This window comes from Centruroides vittatus, unplaced genomic scaffold (genome assembly GCF_030686945.1).
Source record: "Centruroides vittatus isolate TY-2023 unplaced genomic scaffold, ASM3068694v2 contig_596, whole genome shotgun sequence".
Taxonomy (NCBI): Eukaryota; Metazoa; Arthropoda; class Arachnida; order Scorpiones; family Buthidae; genus Centruroides; species Centruroides vittatus.
Genome location: NW_027122360.1, coordinates 1,309,214 through 1,331,011, shown reverse-complemented (window position 1 = coordinate 1,331,011; position 21,798 = coordinate 1,309,214). Strand labels below are relative to the sequence as shown.

Here is a 21,798-nt window from a genome sequence, read left to right as displayed (position 1 = left end):
GTTAGACAGACTGCCAGACTGGAAAATAAGTGTTATGTAAATAAAAAAAAATGTTTGTGTACACTTTAGAACTTAAATATTATTTATTTTAACTTTATTGATGATTTTAATTAGACTTTTTGCTCATTTTTGAGAAGTAATTTTTATCCTTTGTTGTATTTGTATAAAATGTTAGCTTTTTTAATGATAATAACTGAATTTAAAACATATATTGTTTAGTTAATTCATTTGGAAGTGAAGCCTGCGATCAGGAACCAGATTATTCGTGAATTGAAGGTATTACACGAATGCAATTCCCCACACATTGTCGGATTTTATGGCGCTTTCTACAGTGACGGAGAAATAAATATTTGTATGGAATATATGGTAGAGATCATTTATCGTATACACGTATAACCTCATTAAAGTAAATATGCCATATCTAATTTATTGCAATTTCTTTTAGGACGGTGGCTCTCTAGATTTGGTCCTTAAAAAGGCCGGAAGAATACCGGAACAGATTCTCGGGCAAGTCACCATCGCCGTAAGTTTAATCTTTATTTAGCTTTAATACGTAAGAACTAATCAATTTAAAATAATCAGTAAGCGTCACTTCTCCCAATAGCTAAACTCGGTCTCTTGACTTACTAAGCTGCACCATCAGCAATATGTCAGTTGTGTACACAAACCTGAGCAAATATCATTTAGACTTGTTATTTTAACCAGGAACGAGACAGTTTCATTAGTATATAAATAGATATAAAAAATTTGTTTCCTGTTAATTATTTTTTTTAAAAATGATTTAATTTTATGTAGTTAAATAAGAAAAAGTGTGTAATAAAAATAAAATTTTTATATTCAAGATTTAAGGATTATGACAAATTAGCTATCATTTCTTACTGTCGTATTTCCCTGTAACTTGTAGACATAAACAGACCTAGTCTTGATAATCTTGTCATCTGATTTCTCGACACACACAACAAATATTTGAAGTGCAACAGATAATACTTAGTAACTGCAAATGCTTGTGTTAAAAAAAAAAGTCTTTGAACTTGTGAGAAAATTTTTTTTTGTGGCTTGCAAAGCGCTTAAATAATATTTTACTTTTAATTATTTTGCTTATTTAATTATAAGGTAATACATAAAGTATTAACTTATAAGTTAAAGCATGTGGATATTAAAATTTTTTTAAAAAAAGTTAGTTATGTAAAGGTATATATATGTATATATTAAACATTATACTTACATATTTTAGAAGCTTGTATTATAATTTTTAATAAGAATCCTTAAGTGTAATTAACATAATTAAGTTTATTATAAACTATTTTATGTTGTGGAAAGATTTTATTGTATAGCTAAGAACTTAAATCTAAGTAAATGTTCTTAAAACTTCAGAATTTATGTTAATTTTAAATAGAAATATTTTAAAATAAATTTAATTAAATAAATATCTGAAAATTGTTTTGATTTTATAGTTCTTTATAAATAACTCTTATCAAATTTACACTATTGGATACTGAAACTTTGTAAATAAATTACTGTAATTATTATCTGACAAGTAGGTGACATACACCAATCAGTAGAACACTGTCCAAGTTTTATCTCCTATTTGCATTTAACATCTCGTTGTCTACTATCTCTAGGAAGTTCTGTAAAAAACATAACAACTCTGCAACAGAGAAGACATTTTGCATTCTACAGTTCACAAAGTCTGAATCACTTCTGTGCAACACAAATAATCTGCAAGAGCTGTAGAATTGTAGCCGCCACGGGAGAAGAAACAACAGATATGTCAGTAGTGAGCATAAGAAGAATTTGAGTAGTATCTGCTGGATATATGCCACGTTACACAAGCTGCATGCATTGAGAAATTGTAATGGGCAAAGGTGAAACTTGGATGGTTTTCCAATGTTCTGATGTACATTATAATGTTTTCTGGTAATAATTAATGTAATTACAATAATTTTGGAATAGACGACTGAAGTATTTGTGACAAATTGTCAGAACAGGTTTTTTTTTATTAACATATTTATAAATGATTTTTAGTTATTTGGTAAATGTTTACATACTCTTTACTTTATAAGTTTTGAAATATATATTGTATTCATATTTAAAAGCATTTATACTTTTAAATGTAAACACAATACAATCTGTTAAATGCAATTTTAATAACTGTAACCTACAAACTTAATTTTTTAAAAAGTCTTATTGTTCATTGTTTCAAACCAACAGTTTCTTTTTATATATTTCACAATTGGTTTTCTATTCATTTTCTTGTAATATTTACTGTTTAAGATGTAGAATTTATTTTTTATATGAAAAAGATAAATGATAAAATCGATATTACGAAAATCAATATTTTAATCTAAATTGGATATTGCAGATTTTGATTCTTCTTTTGTGCAATAATTCAGAATAGATTTACATTTTCAAGAGTAATCTTTATTTTCATGTATTATTTGTGTTATTAACTATTTTTTCGAACGTTCAGGAAAACATCTCTACCTTCAAAATTAAGCTTTTTGCCATTTTATAATAATTAATTATATGAAAAGTTTTAAAAATAATAAACCATAACAGATGGTACCACATGCAGTTTTAAATGGTGCCAGGAAAAGTTATGCAATTCATTGCTGGACTTTTTAGTTAGTTTACTATCATTTGTAATATTTAATTTTGTTAATAAGACCAGAAATGATTAGATTGATGATTAGTTTATATTACAAACATTGTAAGCATTTTGAGTTATTAGGTATAACTATATTTGTATCCTGCTAACTCAATGATTCATTTTCTCATAGCAAAACAAGATGACTTATTTAAAAACAAAGTACAAAATGAATAAAGCTGTGATATTTAATTATTTAATTTGTCTACTAACAAAACATTTTCATTAATCTTGTACAAGTGATTTATGGTTGTTCTGTTTTAGTTTGAGATCTTTATCTTTCTCATTTTGTGTGCTTTGATAATTTATGCTATAAATTATCAAAATGTAACATCAATTGAAAGTTTAAAAATATTATAATTATATAATTGATAATTTAGACTGTTTTCAAATAAAACTTTAAAAAATTCTTTTAATTAACTGCACAACACAGCGAGACGAATATAAAAAGTCCGACTCGTATTATTCACACCGGGTAATTGGTTAATGTGAGTCACACTTTTTAAATTCTTTTAAGTTTAACTTTCAACAAATTTATTTCGAGTGCTTTTTTAAATATTTAGAAGGCAATTTAATATTAGATTTAAGAAATAGAAAATATATAGCAATACTCAATGTGAAGTAAATAAATCTGCAGGATAGTACAAAAGTTCGTTAAAACCCTTAAAATAAGCTTAAAAATATATCATGGTTGACTTTTAAGCTGTCTTGTAGATGATTGTAGACATAATTTTTGTTTATTTGACACTCAGTAAATATATTCTGAATGTTTAAATGTCATTTTCAGAATATTTATTCATTTCCAATAACAATATTTTGAATTTTTAAAGTAATTTTTGATGGATTTAAATATTTTAAAATGCAAACAAGTACCAAATTTTCTTTCATAACATTTAAATTGCAGTCAATAGCATTTAAGTCCTGTTGATGTTTAGAAATACTTAAAGTGGTACAGTGTCTTATACTTTATTCTCCATATTTAAAATTTTTTAAAGTTTGCTGACAAAAACATTTAATTTTATTCTGTAAATGTAAAACATAAAAAGTTTAAATTACACTCATTGCCATAAAAATTAGCACACTGAGAAGTTGTCTGTCTGAATGAAATGAAATTGTACGTGTGAGAGTGATAGCGATATAAGTAAGTAATTACAAACTTAAAGCAAAGGGATCATTTATTGCAAGAAAAACTACAAATGAAATGATGTTTTAGTACTCCATTGGGTCACCTCTAGCACGAATACAAGATGTGATACAGATGGGCTTGGAGGCATATGGTGTTCTGCGGCATCTTGGTTCACAGTTCCTGCGAGCAGTTCTCTAGTTTGGCCAAACTTCTAGGCTGTCCAACTTGGCATTCCAGGTGATTCCAGACATGTTCGATCAGTGACAAATCGGGACTGGGCAGGCCAGGAAAGTGGAGCAATGTGGTGGATGAAGGAAGCCCTGTGACACTCTTGCTATGTGTGGTTGAGTGTTGTTCTGTTGGAAAATTGCTATTAAGAGTCCTGCCATAAGAGGCAACACACATGGCAGCATGTCACTACCACTGGGCTGTCTTTGTCCCTTGAATCACTACTAGAGTCGTATGTCATATGTGATGGCACCCTGGACCATTACACCAGCTGTGGGAGCAATATGCCACTTCTGTGTAGGCAGGATTGAAGCATTACCACCAGGACTCCAGACATGAACACAGCAATCGTCAGTGCCCTAACTGAATCTGGATTTGTCACTGTAGATGATCCAATTTCATTCTGTTGTGGTCCAATCCCATCAGGAGAAATACCACTCCAGAGGTGACAGTGAGTGTCTGTCAATGGTAGCACATGTAATGGCCCCTGCAATACCAAATTTTCTTCACCCAGGTGGCTCGAAATGGTACAGACAGGCTTCTGTGCCTATCTTACCATTTTATGGCACCTGATTGGCTCTGTGTGTGCTTATCAGAGGACCAGCAGTCTGCCGAGCCTGAGCGTCCTGCATGCGATGCAAGCTCTCTCTTGTGCACTGGTCTCAACACCTTCTCAGTGTGTCAGAACGGCCTGTGATGGGCTATTCGGTGAGATGACCATCTGGCTTCTTTCAACTCAATAATCTTCCCCTCTCAAACTCTGTTATTGTTCACATGGTCTTTGATTGAAATATAAAGTTATATCCAGTGATACTGCATCCCTCTGCAACAGGTAAATTACAGACAATGCCTTTGCATGCTTTTTTTTATAAGCCAAGGAGACACGTTCAAACTTCCTCTGCTGGCATCATCAAATTTTCTCAAGTGAATTTTTTGATTGATTACCCTATTTATTAATGTAAAAAAAAACTAATATAAACAAATACATGTACTATGTCTAACGTAGTTAATGAGTTTAGTTATAATTATTAGTGAGTTCAGATTATAAATGAAAGTTACAATTGAATTTAAAATGTAGTTAAATCTATATATTGATATTATTGAACATTATACTTTATTTATTTATATAAATTAATACAAAGGTGATGCCAGGAGGACAATATTAGCTTTCTCCAATATAACAGACATATGTAACAAAATCTCATTAAAAAGTAATGTTAAAGGTTAACAATAAACATTTAAAATACTTAGAGAAGCTTAAAATAAGAGAGAATAAAATTCAGCATTAGGAAGTATATAATATTCATTTACAATTACATTTGTATATGTGGTACTTTATTTGTAATGTATTTTCTATATTAACAACTCATTTATAATAATAGAAGAAAAAAGATCTGATTGTAATATTGAGATGACAGAAAGGAACATAAAGACAAAATATTTTTGATATGAACAGACAGAATTCTTAGGCTAATATAATGTGAAGGAAGAAAGCTATTACAGTATTTATGTGCAAATATTTTAAACTTTTATGTGATCTCTTCTTACGGAAATCAAAATATATACAGTCGACTCCGCATAAGTCGACACCGCAAGGGGAAGTGGAAATGTGTCGAGTTATCCGACGTGACGACTAAAGCGAAGTTGGAAAAAAAACCACAAAACTACAATTAGGAAAATACAGTAGTGCGTTATACAGTAGTATAGGCTTACAATACATTGTGTCCTCCATTTACAATTACTCTGTAGATGAAAAGCTGAAAGATTCGTTTAGTGTTGTTTGTTTTGAGCACTTAACTGTCCAACTTTCTTTTTCGACGATCTTGAACGCCTTTAAAACATCATCTTCACAATTGTCAATTGTTTGCAAATAATGTCTAAGGATTGATTCTTAATGCTTCTGGCATGAGAAAAATGCAAAATCGGATTCTGGTGTGATGTTGATGTAGATTATATATGTTCTTTTTGTTTATCTGTTATTATTTTATACATAAAAATACATAAAATGTTAAGGCATTTTTATTAATATATATATATATATATGTGTGTGTGTGTGTGTGTGTGTGTGTGTGTGTGTGTGTGTGTGTGTTAATAAATAAATTGACTCCCCTTTCTGAAAAAAAAAAAAAAAAAAAATGAGTTTGCACCACATGTGTGGAGTGAATTCATTTTTTCAGGAGGGGGTGACGACTTATTGGAGTGTGGGACAGCAAAAGTATGTTGACTTATCCAGTGATGATGAGTTAAACGGTGTCAAGTAAACCGGAGTTTTTTAACATTAATGCCTATGTAAGTCGGCCGGGACCACAGAAACTGACTACTCAACCAATGGTGTCGACTTATGCAGACTCGACTGTATTTTACCTAAAAGTCTTTTGGTCCTAATTGGGCCATTTTCAGTTTCTACTGCAACTTTTACACAAAATTCTTTGTTTTAACAAAATCTGTTAAGTTCTGTATAGAATGCTTGTTTGAAATCATCTTCTAAAATGCATAATGGACATTTTGTAGAATATGAAGATATGTATAGATAACTAGCTGACCTGGCCACGGGTTGCTGTGGCTCAAAATGTATCTATTATAAATGTATAATACTTCCCCCGTGGGTGGAATTTCAAAAAATCCCTTCTTAGTGTACATTCTCTTGACGTACCCTATTAAAACGCAATCAAAAATGCATCTAAAATAGTATAATAAAAGCCGAGTTCTTCACAGTAAGCCTTAATCCCGTCACTTTTCCCGCTGGGGAATATCGAAAAATCCCTTTTTAGTGTATATTATGTTGACGTAACCTATTAAAATGCAATTAAAAACGCAAAAAACCGCATGTAAAATAGTATAATAGAAGCCGAGTTCTTCACGGTAAGCCTTAATCCCGTCCATCTCCCCCCACTGGGGGGAATTTCGACATGTATATTATATAAAAACACGTGCGTATTCGAATGCAACGTTGTGTCAAAATTTCAAAGGAATCGGTAGGAACAAACGAACGTTATATTTTATTTATATAGATAGAAGATAGAAAATGATCTGCTTCAGTCCATTCTCACAGAAAAGCAGAATGCCTGACAGAAAAGCAAACTTAGGTCGTCGGAAGTTAGCGCCATCTGTTGGACATAAAAGCCTTAATCCATATATAAATATATTTTTGAAAGGGGGAAATGGTGTAGGGGTATGAAAAATAGATAGTAGCCGATTCTCAGACCTACTGAATATGCATATGAAATTTGGTAAAAATCGGTAAAGCCGTTTCGGAGGAGTAAGGTAACTAACATTGTGACACGAGAATTTTATATATAGGATTATCATAATAACTTCTTAATGAAGAGAGTATATTCAGTTTATTTATATTAATACTTAGAAAATTATTAAATCTGTGATCATATAACTAAGATGAAAAAAGACACTAACTTGCTACTTTGATTTTAATCCTAAGTTTTATTTGATATGTTGAGTCTGATCCTTCATCAATCAGGTACTCCATTGTAGACTGAGTTAAAATTTGTGACTAGGATTCTCTTTGTGCTTTCAAGACGAAGAGAGTTTGAAATTTATATATGTATATAGTGGGTCAATATCATTTAACCAAAATATATTTTAAGAACAGTTAAAACTGATTTGGAACAAATATATTTGTGATTGTCATCTGATTGGATGAAACTGCATTACTGATAATAGCATGCAGCTGCGGAATTCGAGACTTTATCTAATTAATTTGGAAAACTAAACAAAAACTAAATTAAATTTTTAGGAGCAAACAACAGAATTTATGGGAAATTCTATAATTTGTACCATCATAAATTGTACACTCAACATTCGAATTCGTCATTTTCTTTCGTCCAACAGCGATCTAATGACTTAGTTTCCATGGCAAATCTATAAAAACCCGCGTTCTTTCCCCTTCGGGGTAGCCTCTTTCGATCTGACAAGCGAGCGTGTTGTAGTTGAACCGCTAATTATTTGTTCTACACAGTCACAACAAATTGACCCATGGACCTAACACCTATCTGGATTATTCAACCTAGAGTTTTATTTGGAATTACCGACATCTGCGGAACTTGAAAAGAGGTATGAAATGATCTATGTAAACTCTATCTCGAGCTCCCCTACGCATAACCGAGAGTTAGAATTGTAGCTTAAAGTTTTATTTTAGTAAATCTTTGTTTTGTTGTTAAAAAAATGGTGTCTTTACTCGACTGTTGTCCACACCTTCTCATCGACCCATCTCACCTCTCCTCCACTCGCGTAATGCATAACGAGTATCACAACGTAACTGCCATCCTTGACAAGTGAGTAGGTCAACGACCTGTTGCTGGAAGGAGGAGTCCAACTTTCTCTGACCTCCCCGGTGGGCTCACACAGCTATTCAAAACTGGTTTTAGAATAATCTTAAAATATATTTTGGTTAATTGAATTTCAGCCACCATAGTATAAAATCTTGAGCTTAAAGCCAGCTCCATACATTTGGCTTTTGCCAATTAACAAATAATTGTCTTTTACTAAAGTGTTTGCCACATATTTGGACATCCAATTATTTTCTGAGCATCGTTTATTTTGGGAATTACAGATGCTTATCCAAGATTCATCCCATTTGATTCAGCACAGTATACAACAAGCATTGAGAAATGGAGAATACCACGCATTGATTATGAGTAAATCATCAAGACTACTCGGTATTGGTCAAATGTGTACTCAGAATTTGGTGGATACTGAATGTGTGGAGCCAACTTAAAATATGATGTAGAAAGTAAAATTTTAAAGTTGATGAATAAAATATACATGATAATTTTACAAAATAATAGATAAGTAAAACCAATGAATCATACTTATCACACTCTCAGCAAATTTAATTAACTCTCTATTTGTATAATATGCATTTTGGTCTTTTCTGGCCCTTTTCAATTGGATTTTACAAACAATAATACCAATCCAAAACAGAGCCTCTGATAACACTTATTAATACTATAATTAATTTGTAGGTGTACAACAACTTACTGTATTTACTCACATATAAGAAGAGGTTTTTATTCATTTATCACAGCTTCAAATTCCTAGGTCGTCCTATATGTGCGAGCAAAAGATTCTTTGCATTTTTGCAAATAATTTTTGTGAACAGTGTATTTGCATTTTTTACCGGATGCTTACCGTCTTGTATTGAAAAACATAAGTATTTTATCTGGGTTGTTTGAATTGTTGTTGTATGTTGTTGGGAGTAAAGACAAATAACAATAGGAAAAGCAAAGCTTTTGAATTGAATTCCAGATTGAAATTCCAAAATCACACGGGAGCCCGATATAAGTTTTAATCCATTCCCAGGTGAAAACATGATTATTTGGAAATCAGAATTTGGAGAAACTCATAAGTGTAATTGACGGAGAGTGGATTCGACTGTTAAGAATTGACAAAAAAAAGGTTCCCGATTGTCCAGCTTTACGTGAACAAATTATATTGTGGATTTTACAAGATTTTTCCGTAAAGTTTAAAATGCCAGTAATTTTTGCAGGACAGTGTGTGTATTTACGTTCATTTGATATTTTACTTGTGATTAAACAAAATAAAATTAGAATTGTATTAATAAATTAATTTTTTTTTATTTTGATCTTTAAAGTCACTCCTCGTCCTATATGCGAGGGCAAGTAAATATGGTAATTTAAATTACAAAACATAATATATAGATAAGTTGTTATATATATATATGTTTTTAATGATTGTTATCAGAGGCTCTGTTTTTTGGGATTGCTATTGTTTGTAAAATCCAATTTAAGAGGTCCACGACAGGCCAAAATGCATATTGGACAAATAAAGGGTTAATTAAATTTGCTGAGAGTGTAATAAGCCTGATTCATTGGTTCTAGTTAACTACTATTTTGTAAAATTAGTAATACAGGAAAGGCCTTTTTAATTGATACATGATAATTTTTAAAAATCTCTCTTAATTTAAGCAGGTATGGCATAAAATTCTTTGCTAAAGTTTCTGAAAAAGTTCAAAATACAGTTTCAATTAAGATTTTCTTTTATTAAGAAAATTCTTGCATTTAAATCGAATTAAATAAATTGTAATATATTTATCTGTGAAATATTAACTGTAAAAGAAATATTATTTAAGATTTTTACCATCATTATTATATAAATATTTTATAGTTCAGATTGAATATTACTTAGTTTTACACGAAATTAAAATAATTCCAAATACATTATGTTTTTATTTCTTAAATTTTCTTAAATATGCAATATATCGCATATTTAAGAAAACTTAATGTCTTAAAAATAAATTCATTTAAATGTAGAATTTTTAAAACATTGTTTTTATTGCAACCTTTTTTATGTTGTCATAAAAAGTGCTTTGACAAGTCAAATGTTGTTGTTATCAAAGTTGGCAATTTAATTTCCTGTTACTGGCGAATAAAGTAGTTGCCATAGCAACGGAAAATTAGTCAATTTTCACGCTAAATATTTGAATGTTTTTGTCAAAAAGATTACATATAAAATTACTTATTAAATATTTAATAGTTTTAAATTTAATTTTAAAGGTATTAAAAGGTTTGAATTACCTTCGAGAGAAACATCAAATAATGCACAGAGGTAAGCATATTATTTATTTAATGTTTTTATTAAAATGATTGATTTGTTTTTTAATTTATAAGATTATTATTTTTAAAAAGTTTATATTTTAATATCTTTCTCTTGTTTTGTTTCAGATGTGAAACCGTCAAACATCCTTGTTAATTCTAGAGGAGAGATCAAAATATGTGATTTTGGCGTTAGTGGTCAGTTAATAGATTCGATGGCAAACTCTTTTGTCGGAACCAGATCTTACATGTCGGTAAGTGCGAAATTAGCGTGTTTCGTATTTGCCGACGACGAAACGACTTTAATATTTATATATTTTCTCAAATTTAGCCAGAAAGGCTGCAGGGCACGCACTACACGGTCCAGTCGGATATTTGGAGTTTAGGTCTGTCTTTGGTGGAGATGGCAATCGGTCGTTATCCCATTCCTCCTCCCGATCCGAAGGAATTGGCTGCCATCTTTGGATCCAAATATACTGCGGATCAAGATGGCGAAACTCCTTCTCCCAGTTCTAAAAACAGACCAAGTAAGTATAAACAAATTATGAGAAAATTAATAAAATACTAAATTTAAGTTGAAATTTCTTGTTAAAATCAATTTCTTTGTAGGTAGTTTCACAGTGTCTTTAGGTGATGGTCCCAGACCCATGTCAATTTTTGAATTGTTGGATTATATTGTTAATGAGGTAAAAAATATTAACATTATTGCTGTTAATATTCTTTAAAATATAATTCAAGATTTAAAACAATATTAAAATTATAATTTATATGCTTTTTAAGAATTTTTTATTCTCGGTATTAAAGAATTATTTTGAAATACTGAACCCTGGTAACTCAGACTAATAGGGGTGAGGGTTGTCTGAGTTAGCAGGGCAATTTCTTTCATGACATGGAAAATAAGATGATGAATATGCAAGATAGTAATTTATTATGATCAGCTCTATTCAGAAGTTTAATTAAGCTGTAGTAGGTTATACTGCAAAATTTATTACAGCAGTAAACCTTTATACAGGAAATGAGCTAATAAAAATTCTAAAACAGGATACAGCAATATACAGTTTTTAGTGATATACTGAATGTACTCATATATGCTTTATGAAACAAATACATCACCTTCATAGCTCTAAATACCTTTATTCAAAAGTTATTTGGATGACTCATTACTTCATCATACCTTGTATATCCTGTATCATGCTTTACCTTTATATCTGTTTTTAATGAACATGGAATTATTTTCCTTGCATATGTAGACTAATGAACATCAGCTTCAGCTCCATTCGTATTCTGCTGCTTAGCTAGATCAAATAATAATAATAATAATAATAATAATAATAATAATAATAATAATAATTTTAATTATACAATAATTTTTTTATTCAAGAGTTGGGCTAAGTAGAAGTTACCTGAACCTACTGAAGGCCATTTTCCTAAATATAGGGAAATTGCATCAGCTTATGGAGAATTGCAACTTAATATATAAGATACAGGGCAATTTTTATAGCCTTTTCTTTTGGCAAAAGTTGCATCCTATATGTCATAAAATATGGCAAAGTTTTTATAAGATGATAGCTTCACTGTCTTTAAGCCAAATTAAAATTAGCCTTGATATATCCTAAACTAATCTGTGATATTGACTTAAGAATGTTTTTAGAAACCTTTTACTGCTGCACATACTGTATTTGGTGTAGTAGCAAAAAGCAGAAACTGCTAATACTTTGCCCCAATTACACAAGTCAAACACAGCTTCTCGGCTAGATTTTTATGCATGCAGCTTCTATGGTCAATTATTGTATTTAAGACTGTATTTTTAAGTTCTTACTTTTTCCTATCGTAAAGAAAAATAATAGCATTCTATTATTTGAATAAATATTTCTATATTAAATGACATTAGAAAAATCATCATCTTTTTTCTGCTTCAATTGGTAGCAGTTGTAGTCAAAGCTTGCACCATTGAAACAGTATGTGATTATAAAATGACTTTTTATTGTTTATTAGAAACATGGCTTGGTTATATCCACTGCAAAAGATAAATCTTAGCAAAATCTTGTTACTTCTTTTTGTTTTTAATTCTTTTTGACTTCCCTAAAAATGATAAGTAGCAAACTTAGTCACAAGTTATTTGTATAGGATTACAAACAAATTGAGTGTGTTACATTTTATGAGTTTGTTGAGTGAGGGGTCTCAGTAAACAAGTTTGTATCATATGATACCTTCAGCACTATCATGTTGTTGATTACAAATAATTGTTACACAGAAATTTTAATATTTCTCTAAAAGTTAATTTAATTTTAGTCCAAAATTATATTTAAGATTTTATTTAAAATATATTCATATACACAAAATGGTTCTCATTATTGGTACCCTTGCATTTATATGGTTCCATGAAAAATATTTCTAATAAATGTGGAAGTTTAACTGAAGACAATTTAAAGTGACAGTCTTGACAACTTTTTTAAATAAGTTCACTATTTCATATTGTTGTGGTAAGGATGGCCTAATTGACACCAGTTGTGATATTTTATTGTTTATATAGCCTTTGGAGCTTTTTTATCACCAGTTGTAATTACACTTATAAATTTCTGACACAAAGTAATTTATGCCTACTATTATAGTTTTGAGCATTTTTATGAACGGAAATAATGTATTTTTGTATGTGAAAATAGGAGTAAGAAGATGGAGTAGGAAATGATGAGATTCAGTTGGGAGTCACTCAACACAATTAACTACTTCTAAACATTTATTAGATAGCACGAAAGTTCATATAATACATTATAGATCTTAGTAAGACATAATATTTGTGGTTACATGCATTATGATCAGACAGAGAGAGAGAGAGTTTACAAATTTTGGAACCTCGTGAATCCTGACGAAATAGTTCCCATGTTGGAAAGCACAGGGAAACAGTTCTCAATGAGGTAGAGCTTCAAATTCAAAAATTTGATGTATCCTGCATTGGATAGTATCCAAGCAGAAATACAAATGAATCAAACAAATACAAATCTCAACAAATGGATAGATATGCACACAAACACTAATCCTAATGACTGACTAAAATTGGTTGTTTATCATATTCAAAGGTGACTAAAAGTCATGGGAAAGATATCATAAGGAGTCACTATCAACTCTAAGAAAGCAAAAGTTGCCACACTCTCAGGTCAGAAAGTTGACATATACGAGCTTCTGATAAGATCGTCGTCAGATTATTTTCTTTTATCTTGTTCAATTCTCACGTTATCAATTAGTAATTAATGAAAATATGGTGCAAGAGTTTTGGAAACACTTTAATATGAAGTCAAAGGGTTGCTAGAATCTCATGTTTCTGCTATCAACAAATGAGGAGTGGAAATATTCTGATTCCTTGACCATTACAAGATGATCTCTTGTATATAAAATTTTGTAGATCTAAACATTTTGGAATGCATATATTAAAAAATTCTGTTTAAATTGGATTCATACATTATAACTAATATTTGCAAATTTGGTAGATATTTCACATTATAATAAACAAATAGTAAAGCGGTGTAATTCTTTTTTGTTTAGGAAAGTATTACTCAATAGTCTTAACATAGTGGTCCTACTATCATCATTTTAGCACTGTCCAAATTCATGATTTGTTGTTTTGTTTCACATTTTTAACAGAAATGTGCTGTTGAATGATCTCCCACAAACATTGGATTCAGCAGTCTATGATTATTTATTAGCCTTTTAAATTTTTTCATAACTTTTGGCACATCCTGTATATTCTTCTTCGTAATATTAGCTAAATTACAGCTGATATTAAAAAGAAAATGAATTGAGATAAAAGAATTATCATTGTATAAAATAGTATAGGGATTACAAACCTATGGCATGTGCGCCCAGTGTGGCATGTCAGGAGAAAATATCTGATCCTACAATTTCAGTTTATCACCTGATCTTTTTTTTTTTTTTACATTTATTTTAATTGAAGCATATTTGTTTCATTTCTTTAAATATCATTATCTGAAGTCTAAAACTCTGACATGCATAAACATTTTAAAGATAATTATGCTTGCTATATGGCGCACACATTCAAAAAAGGTTTACCATTCCCATAATAGTATACTAGAGTTAAATGTTTTTCAGGAGACTTTGGCTGTTACACTTAAAGAAATAATTCTTGGTCAAACTTCTGAATTATAGGAAATGATACATTCAATGAAACTCTAGGATAATTACTCACTAAATATCATAAAGTATCCTTATTCATGGAATTAGAGTTGTGTTATCTCATTTCTGTTCTTTTTAATGTTTTTTCTTATCAGTTCTATATATATATGACACATTTCACATCACTTCTTCAAACTGAAACAAATATTTAGTCTCAAATTTGAAATGGCTTCACATCAACGGAATATTATAAATACATATATTCCTGCTAATCCAATCTCTCAATTATCTGACATATCTTTCATTGTAACATGTTTGTCATCTTTTAAAATATATATAGAAAACTTGAAACATTAAATATAATAAAGAATTAAACCTATAATTACCATACATAATTTCACAATAACAAAAACATTATAGCTTCAAAAATAATTTATACCCAAGGTCACATCATAGCCTTTAGGTATGCATTATATCTATATACTCAGTAATCTGGCTCTCTTGCTAATGTGGCAGCCCTCTCTGTGCAAGGAAGGCCAGATTAACAAGAGTCTAGTTTAGTGATTCCAAACTTTTACAAGCCAACATCCCCTTGGTTCCATAAACTTATACCCAATGCTCCAACCTGTTTTCTTTTGTATGAGAAATAGTCTTAGAAAAGCTTTTCTATAAACCTCACACTGTGTCTTTACCATACATTGTTCTCCACATCTGGAAACCGTTAAATGCAATATTGCTTCTTACCCATTTTAATGGAGGAAAGGGAAAGTTTATCAGTGACCCAAACCCTTGCCTATGGTCAACATTTGGTCAGGATACTGCCACCAACACTCCCTGCTACTTTCTTGCTCTTTTTGCCTCTAGACTTACTCACCACCTCAGAGGTGGTACCACCCACTTTGGGAAACTATTGGTCTAGTTTAATAATAATAACAACAACACAGTTACATAAAGTAGTAACTCTAGCAGATTCAAATAACACACCATTAAACTTACACTCACATTATGTGGATACAACACAACATATAAAAAACATAGACACCATTAAGCAATCATGGGCTCAAAAGGCACTCCATGGGAGGCATCCCTACAACCTGGTTCAGGATTTTTGCTGACAAAACTGCATCAAACAGTTGGTTAGCTCAGGGATGCCTCTTTGGAGAGACAGAAGGATTCGTGATGGCCATACAGGATCAGGTAAAAACTACAGAAAACACATAGTCAAAGATACAACACTCACAAATGACGCATGCGGAAAATGTCACATCATGCCAGAAACTAGTACAACACATCACTTCTGGTTGCAAGCTCTTGGCACAGACAGATTATTTACATAGACATAATGAAATAGCAAATATAATACATCAAGAGCTTGCAAACAAACACAAATTATTAGATGTCCACAAGTTATACTACAAATACATTTCACAGACAGTATTGGAAGACAACATGCACAAAATGTACAATGACAGAGCCATAATCACAGATAAAACAATTTACCATAACAGATACATCACACTTATTGAAAAACAATAAAATCACACACATTAGAGACATATCCATTCCAAACACTCATAATATACAAAACACATGCAGGGAAACAATCTACAAGTACACAGAAGTCAGGAAATAAGGCATCTGTGGAGGATGGATAGGGTGCTTATTGTACCTGTTGTTCTCTCCTCTACAGGAGTCACACGCACTACAAAAGCCTGAGAACATTACAATTGAATAGTACATTGAATTTCTATATTGTATACATGTCATATTGTTAGGAAATTCCTGAATACAGATACACACATTGACACACTTATTTAATTTTTGTCTTGTTTTGGTTGCGATGCCTTGACTCTGGTCCTGCATAGTATACAGCAACTGGTGTCAACCAAGTATAGCTCACTAAACCAACATAATAATAGTAATAATTTTTAAAAACTATTCCTGATAATTCTAATAAATTGTAATAAATACCTATACATAATACTTTAGATACAATTATGACTAATTAATTAGCCATATTAGTTTATTTAAAATTGGCAGTATCATTTGTTTATAAGTAATATTTCTACATTTCTTTTATATTATTATATTTTTTCAATAAAACAAACTTTATTGTTAAATAATTACAAACATTATAATAAATTAATTAAAATATTTTTCAGCCACCTCCAACAGTTCCCACTGGAGTCTTTTCTACTGAATTTAAAGATCTTGTAGACAGATGGTAAGATGAAATATGTATTTACTAACAACATATATACATAGCTTACTAAATTATTTCCTATTGCTGTTAATCCACCTACAAGAATATCTTAATTTATCAATTTCTGAACCAGAAATGATTTGACAAAATTCAGTTTCCTTTAGTACAAAAAAAAATACTTTTTTTTTCTCTTTTTAATGATATTAATCAAGTTTAAAAAGGAATACACAGTAAAACCTGGCAAAATTGAAATCATTTGATGCTGTAAAATATTTCTTCCTTACACAGGTACTGATGAGGTAAAAGCTCTTAAACAATGTAGAAATTGTGATATACAGTGTCCATTTTAGTTTCCTGAAAACTGAATTTTCAAGTTTATTTTTTATTTTTATTAACTGTTAGTAATCAAAAATGCAAGCCATTACAAAATACAAAGTTGTTGTGTGTTTAATGCTTCTTGAAACTTAAATGTTTCATATTTTGAATATCCCCTCGATGTGGGTTCTTGTCTGTGGTGAGGGGACCTCCCAGAGATGGTTTAGTAACTCTTCTTTACCATTCCTGGGATCTGAACGCCCACCCACGTGTTTGCCGTATGTGGTGGCCCGTATGCCGGAAAGGCGGATCCTGGTAGTTGAGGGGCGACATAACGTCCCCAACACACTTCTTAGGCCCCTGCTTCGGATAAACGGGAGGCTCAAATCAGGCTTTGTTTGAGTCAATTGGCTGATCATTGAGTCATTCTTGACCTCGGCTTGGAGTCAACCGATCGATGCAGATTGGGTGGACACGTCAGACAAGATGTGCTCTACTTGACTGCATTGTGAGGGTATAGCTCCTGGGAAACCCTGATGTGATGGTCTATGGAAGTACTCCATGTGACAGCATCCCCTTGTTGGGCCCCATGGTGGGTGGGGTCACTGGGAGGTGAATAAAAATATTAAATAATGGATCCAAAAAATTTGAAATGTCCTTGTGCACCAACAACAACCAATGGAAAAATCTCCAGCAACCCAGCATACTTAGTAGTACGTTAGGTTGCTGGAGTACTACGCAACGGGAGAAAAGCCCTTGGCTAAAGCTTCTTTTTTCTTGATTCAAAAATTGTTTGAATTGACCATCGAACAATTGAAAAAAATACAAAAATTAAGATCAGAAGATTTACTGGTGGAAACAGCTTCCCCAAACAATCGGCAAAACTTCTGGAAACGAAGACCCTGGGAGAAATGGAAGTCGCTGTCACCCCACATGGAAGCCTAAACTCATCACATGGGGGTAATATCTGAGATCGATCTGATATCTGAAGATGAATTAGATATCCAGATCGGCCTTTCAGACCAAGGGGTCACTGCTGTCTGATGCATTTCCATTCATCGAGATGGTAAGTTGATTCCTACCAAACACCTTATTTTGACATTTAATAAACCAACTTTGCCATCTGTTATTACATCAGGTTATCTGCACTGCCCAGTTTGTCCTTACATTCCAAATCCGTTGTGTTGCTTCAAATGCCAGCGATTTGGACATTCACAAACATCCTGCCGAGGGAAAGGCATTTGCGCACAGTGTGGAACTGAAGGTCACGAGAGTACTGAATGTAAAAGTACTCCATGCTGTGTGAACTGCAAAGACACCCTACTCCTGAAAATGCCCTGCATGGCAGAGAGAGAAAGAGATCCAGCATGTAAAAACAGTCAACAACTTATTCTACCCAGAGGCATGTTGCATGATCACTTCAAGTGCACCACTGAAACCAAAGACATTTGCTGCTGCTTTGAAATCCACAAAGACATGTGGAATTCAGACAGATATTTCTGTTTCCCCAAAGGAATCTCTCACTTGTCATGCGAAATGTCTACTGATCCCATCAAAAGAAACACCAGAAAAGGAGAATGCAAAACCAAAAACACCCCTACCTAAAACAGGAGTAAGGACAAGAAACCTGTGCTCTAAAAAGGCTAGTAAGAACCCATTAAACAAACAGAGTGAAAGCAGCTCTCTCTTAATCTAAAAGATCAGAGGCTCAATCTATGAGTGAGTTCTCTGATATCTCTGATGAAGAGAATAATATGGAGGTGACACAAACAACCTCACCTTCAAAAGGAAAATTGTCTGTGAAGTTAAAGAGGGATACCTTCACAAAAAATGCTGCCTCAAACACATAATGGATTACAAAATAATCCAATGGAACTGTCATGGTTTCCGCAACAACATCTCTGACGTTAAACACTTGACATCATCTACCACATCTCTCTGCGTGGCACTCCAGGAAACACATCTAAAACCTGGAGAAAGAATTTCTTTAAAAGAATTTGATCTCTACCACGAGGATGATGATAGCCACACCTGAGCCAGTGGAGGTGTGGCTATACTGGTTTCAAACCGCATTCCATCCTTACCGGTACAAAACAGAGCTGCAAGCTGTGGCAGTCAGAATTTCAATTGGCGTAACTGTCACAGTTTGTTCCATATACTTGCCACCAGATGTCAGAGTGAATGAGGACGAATTGAATGACTTGGTTGAATAGCTACCAACTCCATTCTTTTTACTGGGTGATTTCAATGGCCACAATCCAATGTGGGGCAGTCACAATATCAACCGTCGAGGCAGAACCATTGAGATTCATAGGTAATCACCAACTGTATTTATTTAATACTGAAGAAGTGACATACTTCCATGCCCCAACAAGAACATTCACTGCCATTGATCTATCATTAGCAAGTCCAAATCTGTTTTAAGCATTTACATGGGAGGTTGGATCTAATCCACTTTCCAGTGACCACTTCCCAATATTTTTAAAATATCGAGGCAGAGAAATCTGTGAATCAGCCTGTCCACCAAGCTGGAAACTTGAAACAGTAGATTGGCTTGCATTCTCTTCTTTGGCTAAAATCACTGAGGAAATGGTAAATACTGCTGATATCAATAATGCAGTTGAAGTTGTCACTTCCAGTATTATTCAGGCAGCTGAAAACACAATGGGGAAAACATCAACCAGATATCCAAAGCATCCGAAACCATGGTGGGATCAGAATTGCGAGATAGCATTTAAAAACAAAAGAAAGCATGGGGGATTTTCAGAAGATACCCCCACTGCTAACAATTTGGTTACTTTTATAAAAGCAAAGGCAAATGCCAGAAAAACAAGAAGGCAAAGCTTCTTGGAAGGAACTATGTCTCTAGCATAACATCTTCCACCAGCTCAAAAGCAATCTGGGATAAAATCCATAAAATTAATGGGAAATATGCTTCTCACTCTCTGTCCATGCTGGAAAATAATGGCACAATAATCAGCGATATATAGGGTATTGCTGAGTTGATGGGTGAAATGTTTTCTTCTTCATCCAGCAATGTAATGTATACAAGGAATTTTCAAGCTTATAAAGCCCAAAGAGAAAAACAAAATTTAAATTTCCATTCCTCATCTAATGAGGAATATAATATGCCATTCACCAGAATTGAATTACATACAGCAATCTCTTGCTTGGGAATACTGCTGTAGGCCCGGATAAAATTCACTATAGCATGATTAAAAATCTGTCAAACAATTCTTTTAGTAATCTTCTGAATCTGTTTAACAGAATATGGACAGAACATATTTTTCCTGACTCTTGGAGGCTATCAATCATTATTCCCATTCCCAAGCCAGGTAAAGACCACAAGACTCCCTCTAATTACAGACTAATCTCTCTGACGAGTTGCCTCTGTAAACTCTTCGAGAGAATGGTAAACAGACGTCTGATGTTCCTCTTAGAGGAAAAGAACTACTTTTCACCACATCAGAGTGGATTTTGTAGGAACAGAAGTACCACAGACAATTTAGTAAACCTTGAAACATCTACACGTGAAGCATTCGTTCGACGACAGCACTTAGTGTCTGTTCTTTGATATAGAGAAGGCTTACGATCGCTGCTGGCAATATGGGATGTTCTGTGATCTTCATGAATTCGGATTGCGGGGTAATCTGCCAATTTTTGTAAAAAACTTCCTACAGAATCGTAGATTCCAAGTCAGGATGGGCAACACTTTATCTAGGCCTTTCACACAAGAGGGTGTTCCTCAAGGTTGTATTTTGAGTGTGACTCTGTTCCTAATCAAAATTAATAGCATAGCTAAGTGTCTCCCTCCCAGTGTGAAACACTCTCTGTATGTGGATGACTTTCAGATCTCCTACCAGTCTAGTAACATGGGTTTCATCGAGAGACAACTGCAAACCTCCCTAAATCACATAGACAATTGGTTCAAGGTCAATGGTTTTACTTTTAATGCAGAGAAGACCTCGTGCATCCACTTTTGCCAAAGGCATGGTTTGCACGTGGATCCTGAAATTCACCTAAATGGGGTTAAAATTCCAATGGTCAATGAGGCTAAGTTTCTTGGTGTCGTGTTTGACCATAAATTGACTTTCTTGCCACACTTGTGCAATTTGAAGAGTAGATGTTTAAAATCCCTGAACTTTTTAAATGTATTATGCTGCTCATCCTGGGGAGCAGACAAATGTTCTATGCTCAGGATTTATAGGGCCCTTGTCCGCTCTAAGCTGGATTACGGATGCATCGTGTATGGCTCTGCACGAGAATCTACTCTTCGGATGCTGGATCCAATTCACCATCAAGCACTGTGTTTGTGCACTGGTACCTTCCGCACCTACCCTGTGCAAAGTTTGTATGTGGATACTTATGAGCTCTCACTACCTCTCAGGAGAGAACAGTTGTCTCTTTTTTATTATATCAAACCGAAATCTCTGGCTAAACCTTCAGTTGATTGTACAGTATTAGATACTCAACTGAAAAGATTATTTGCAGCTTGGCCAAGTAGTGTCCCTACATTCGACATAAGAATGGAGAATGTTAGCAGCACGATTGACCTGGACTCAGGCAACATTTCACAGGTCGA

General features: G+C 32.7%; 1 protein-coding gene across 1 annotated transcript in view; it reads left to right on the top strand.

Annotated features, from left to right (window-relative positions):
* The window catches only part of Dsor1 (mitogen-activated protein kinase kinase 1), a 39,708-nt gene that overhangs the window by 9,883 nt on the left and 8,027 nt on the right, over nt 1-21,798 (top strand). The window contains exons 3-9 of the mRNA XM_067275170.1: nt 220-366; nt 446-523; nt 10,532-10,583; nt 10,700-10,824; nt 10,902-11,097; nt 11,180-11,256; nt 16,861-16,922. Of these exons, the coding sequence (XP_067131271.1) occupies nt 220-366; nt 446-523; nt 10,532-10,583; nt 10,700-10,824; nt 10,902-11,097; nt 11,180-11,256; nt 16,861-16,922 (737 nt within the window). The remainder of the gene's footprint in view (nt 1-219; nt 367-445; nt 524-10,531; nt 10,584-10,699; nt 10,825-10,901; nt 11,098-11,179; nt 11,257-16,860; nt 16,923-21,798) is intronic.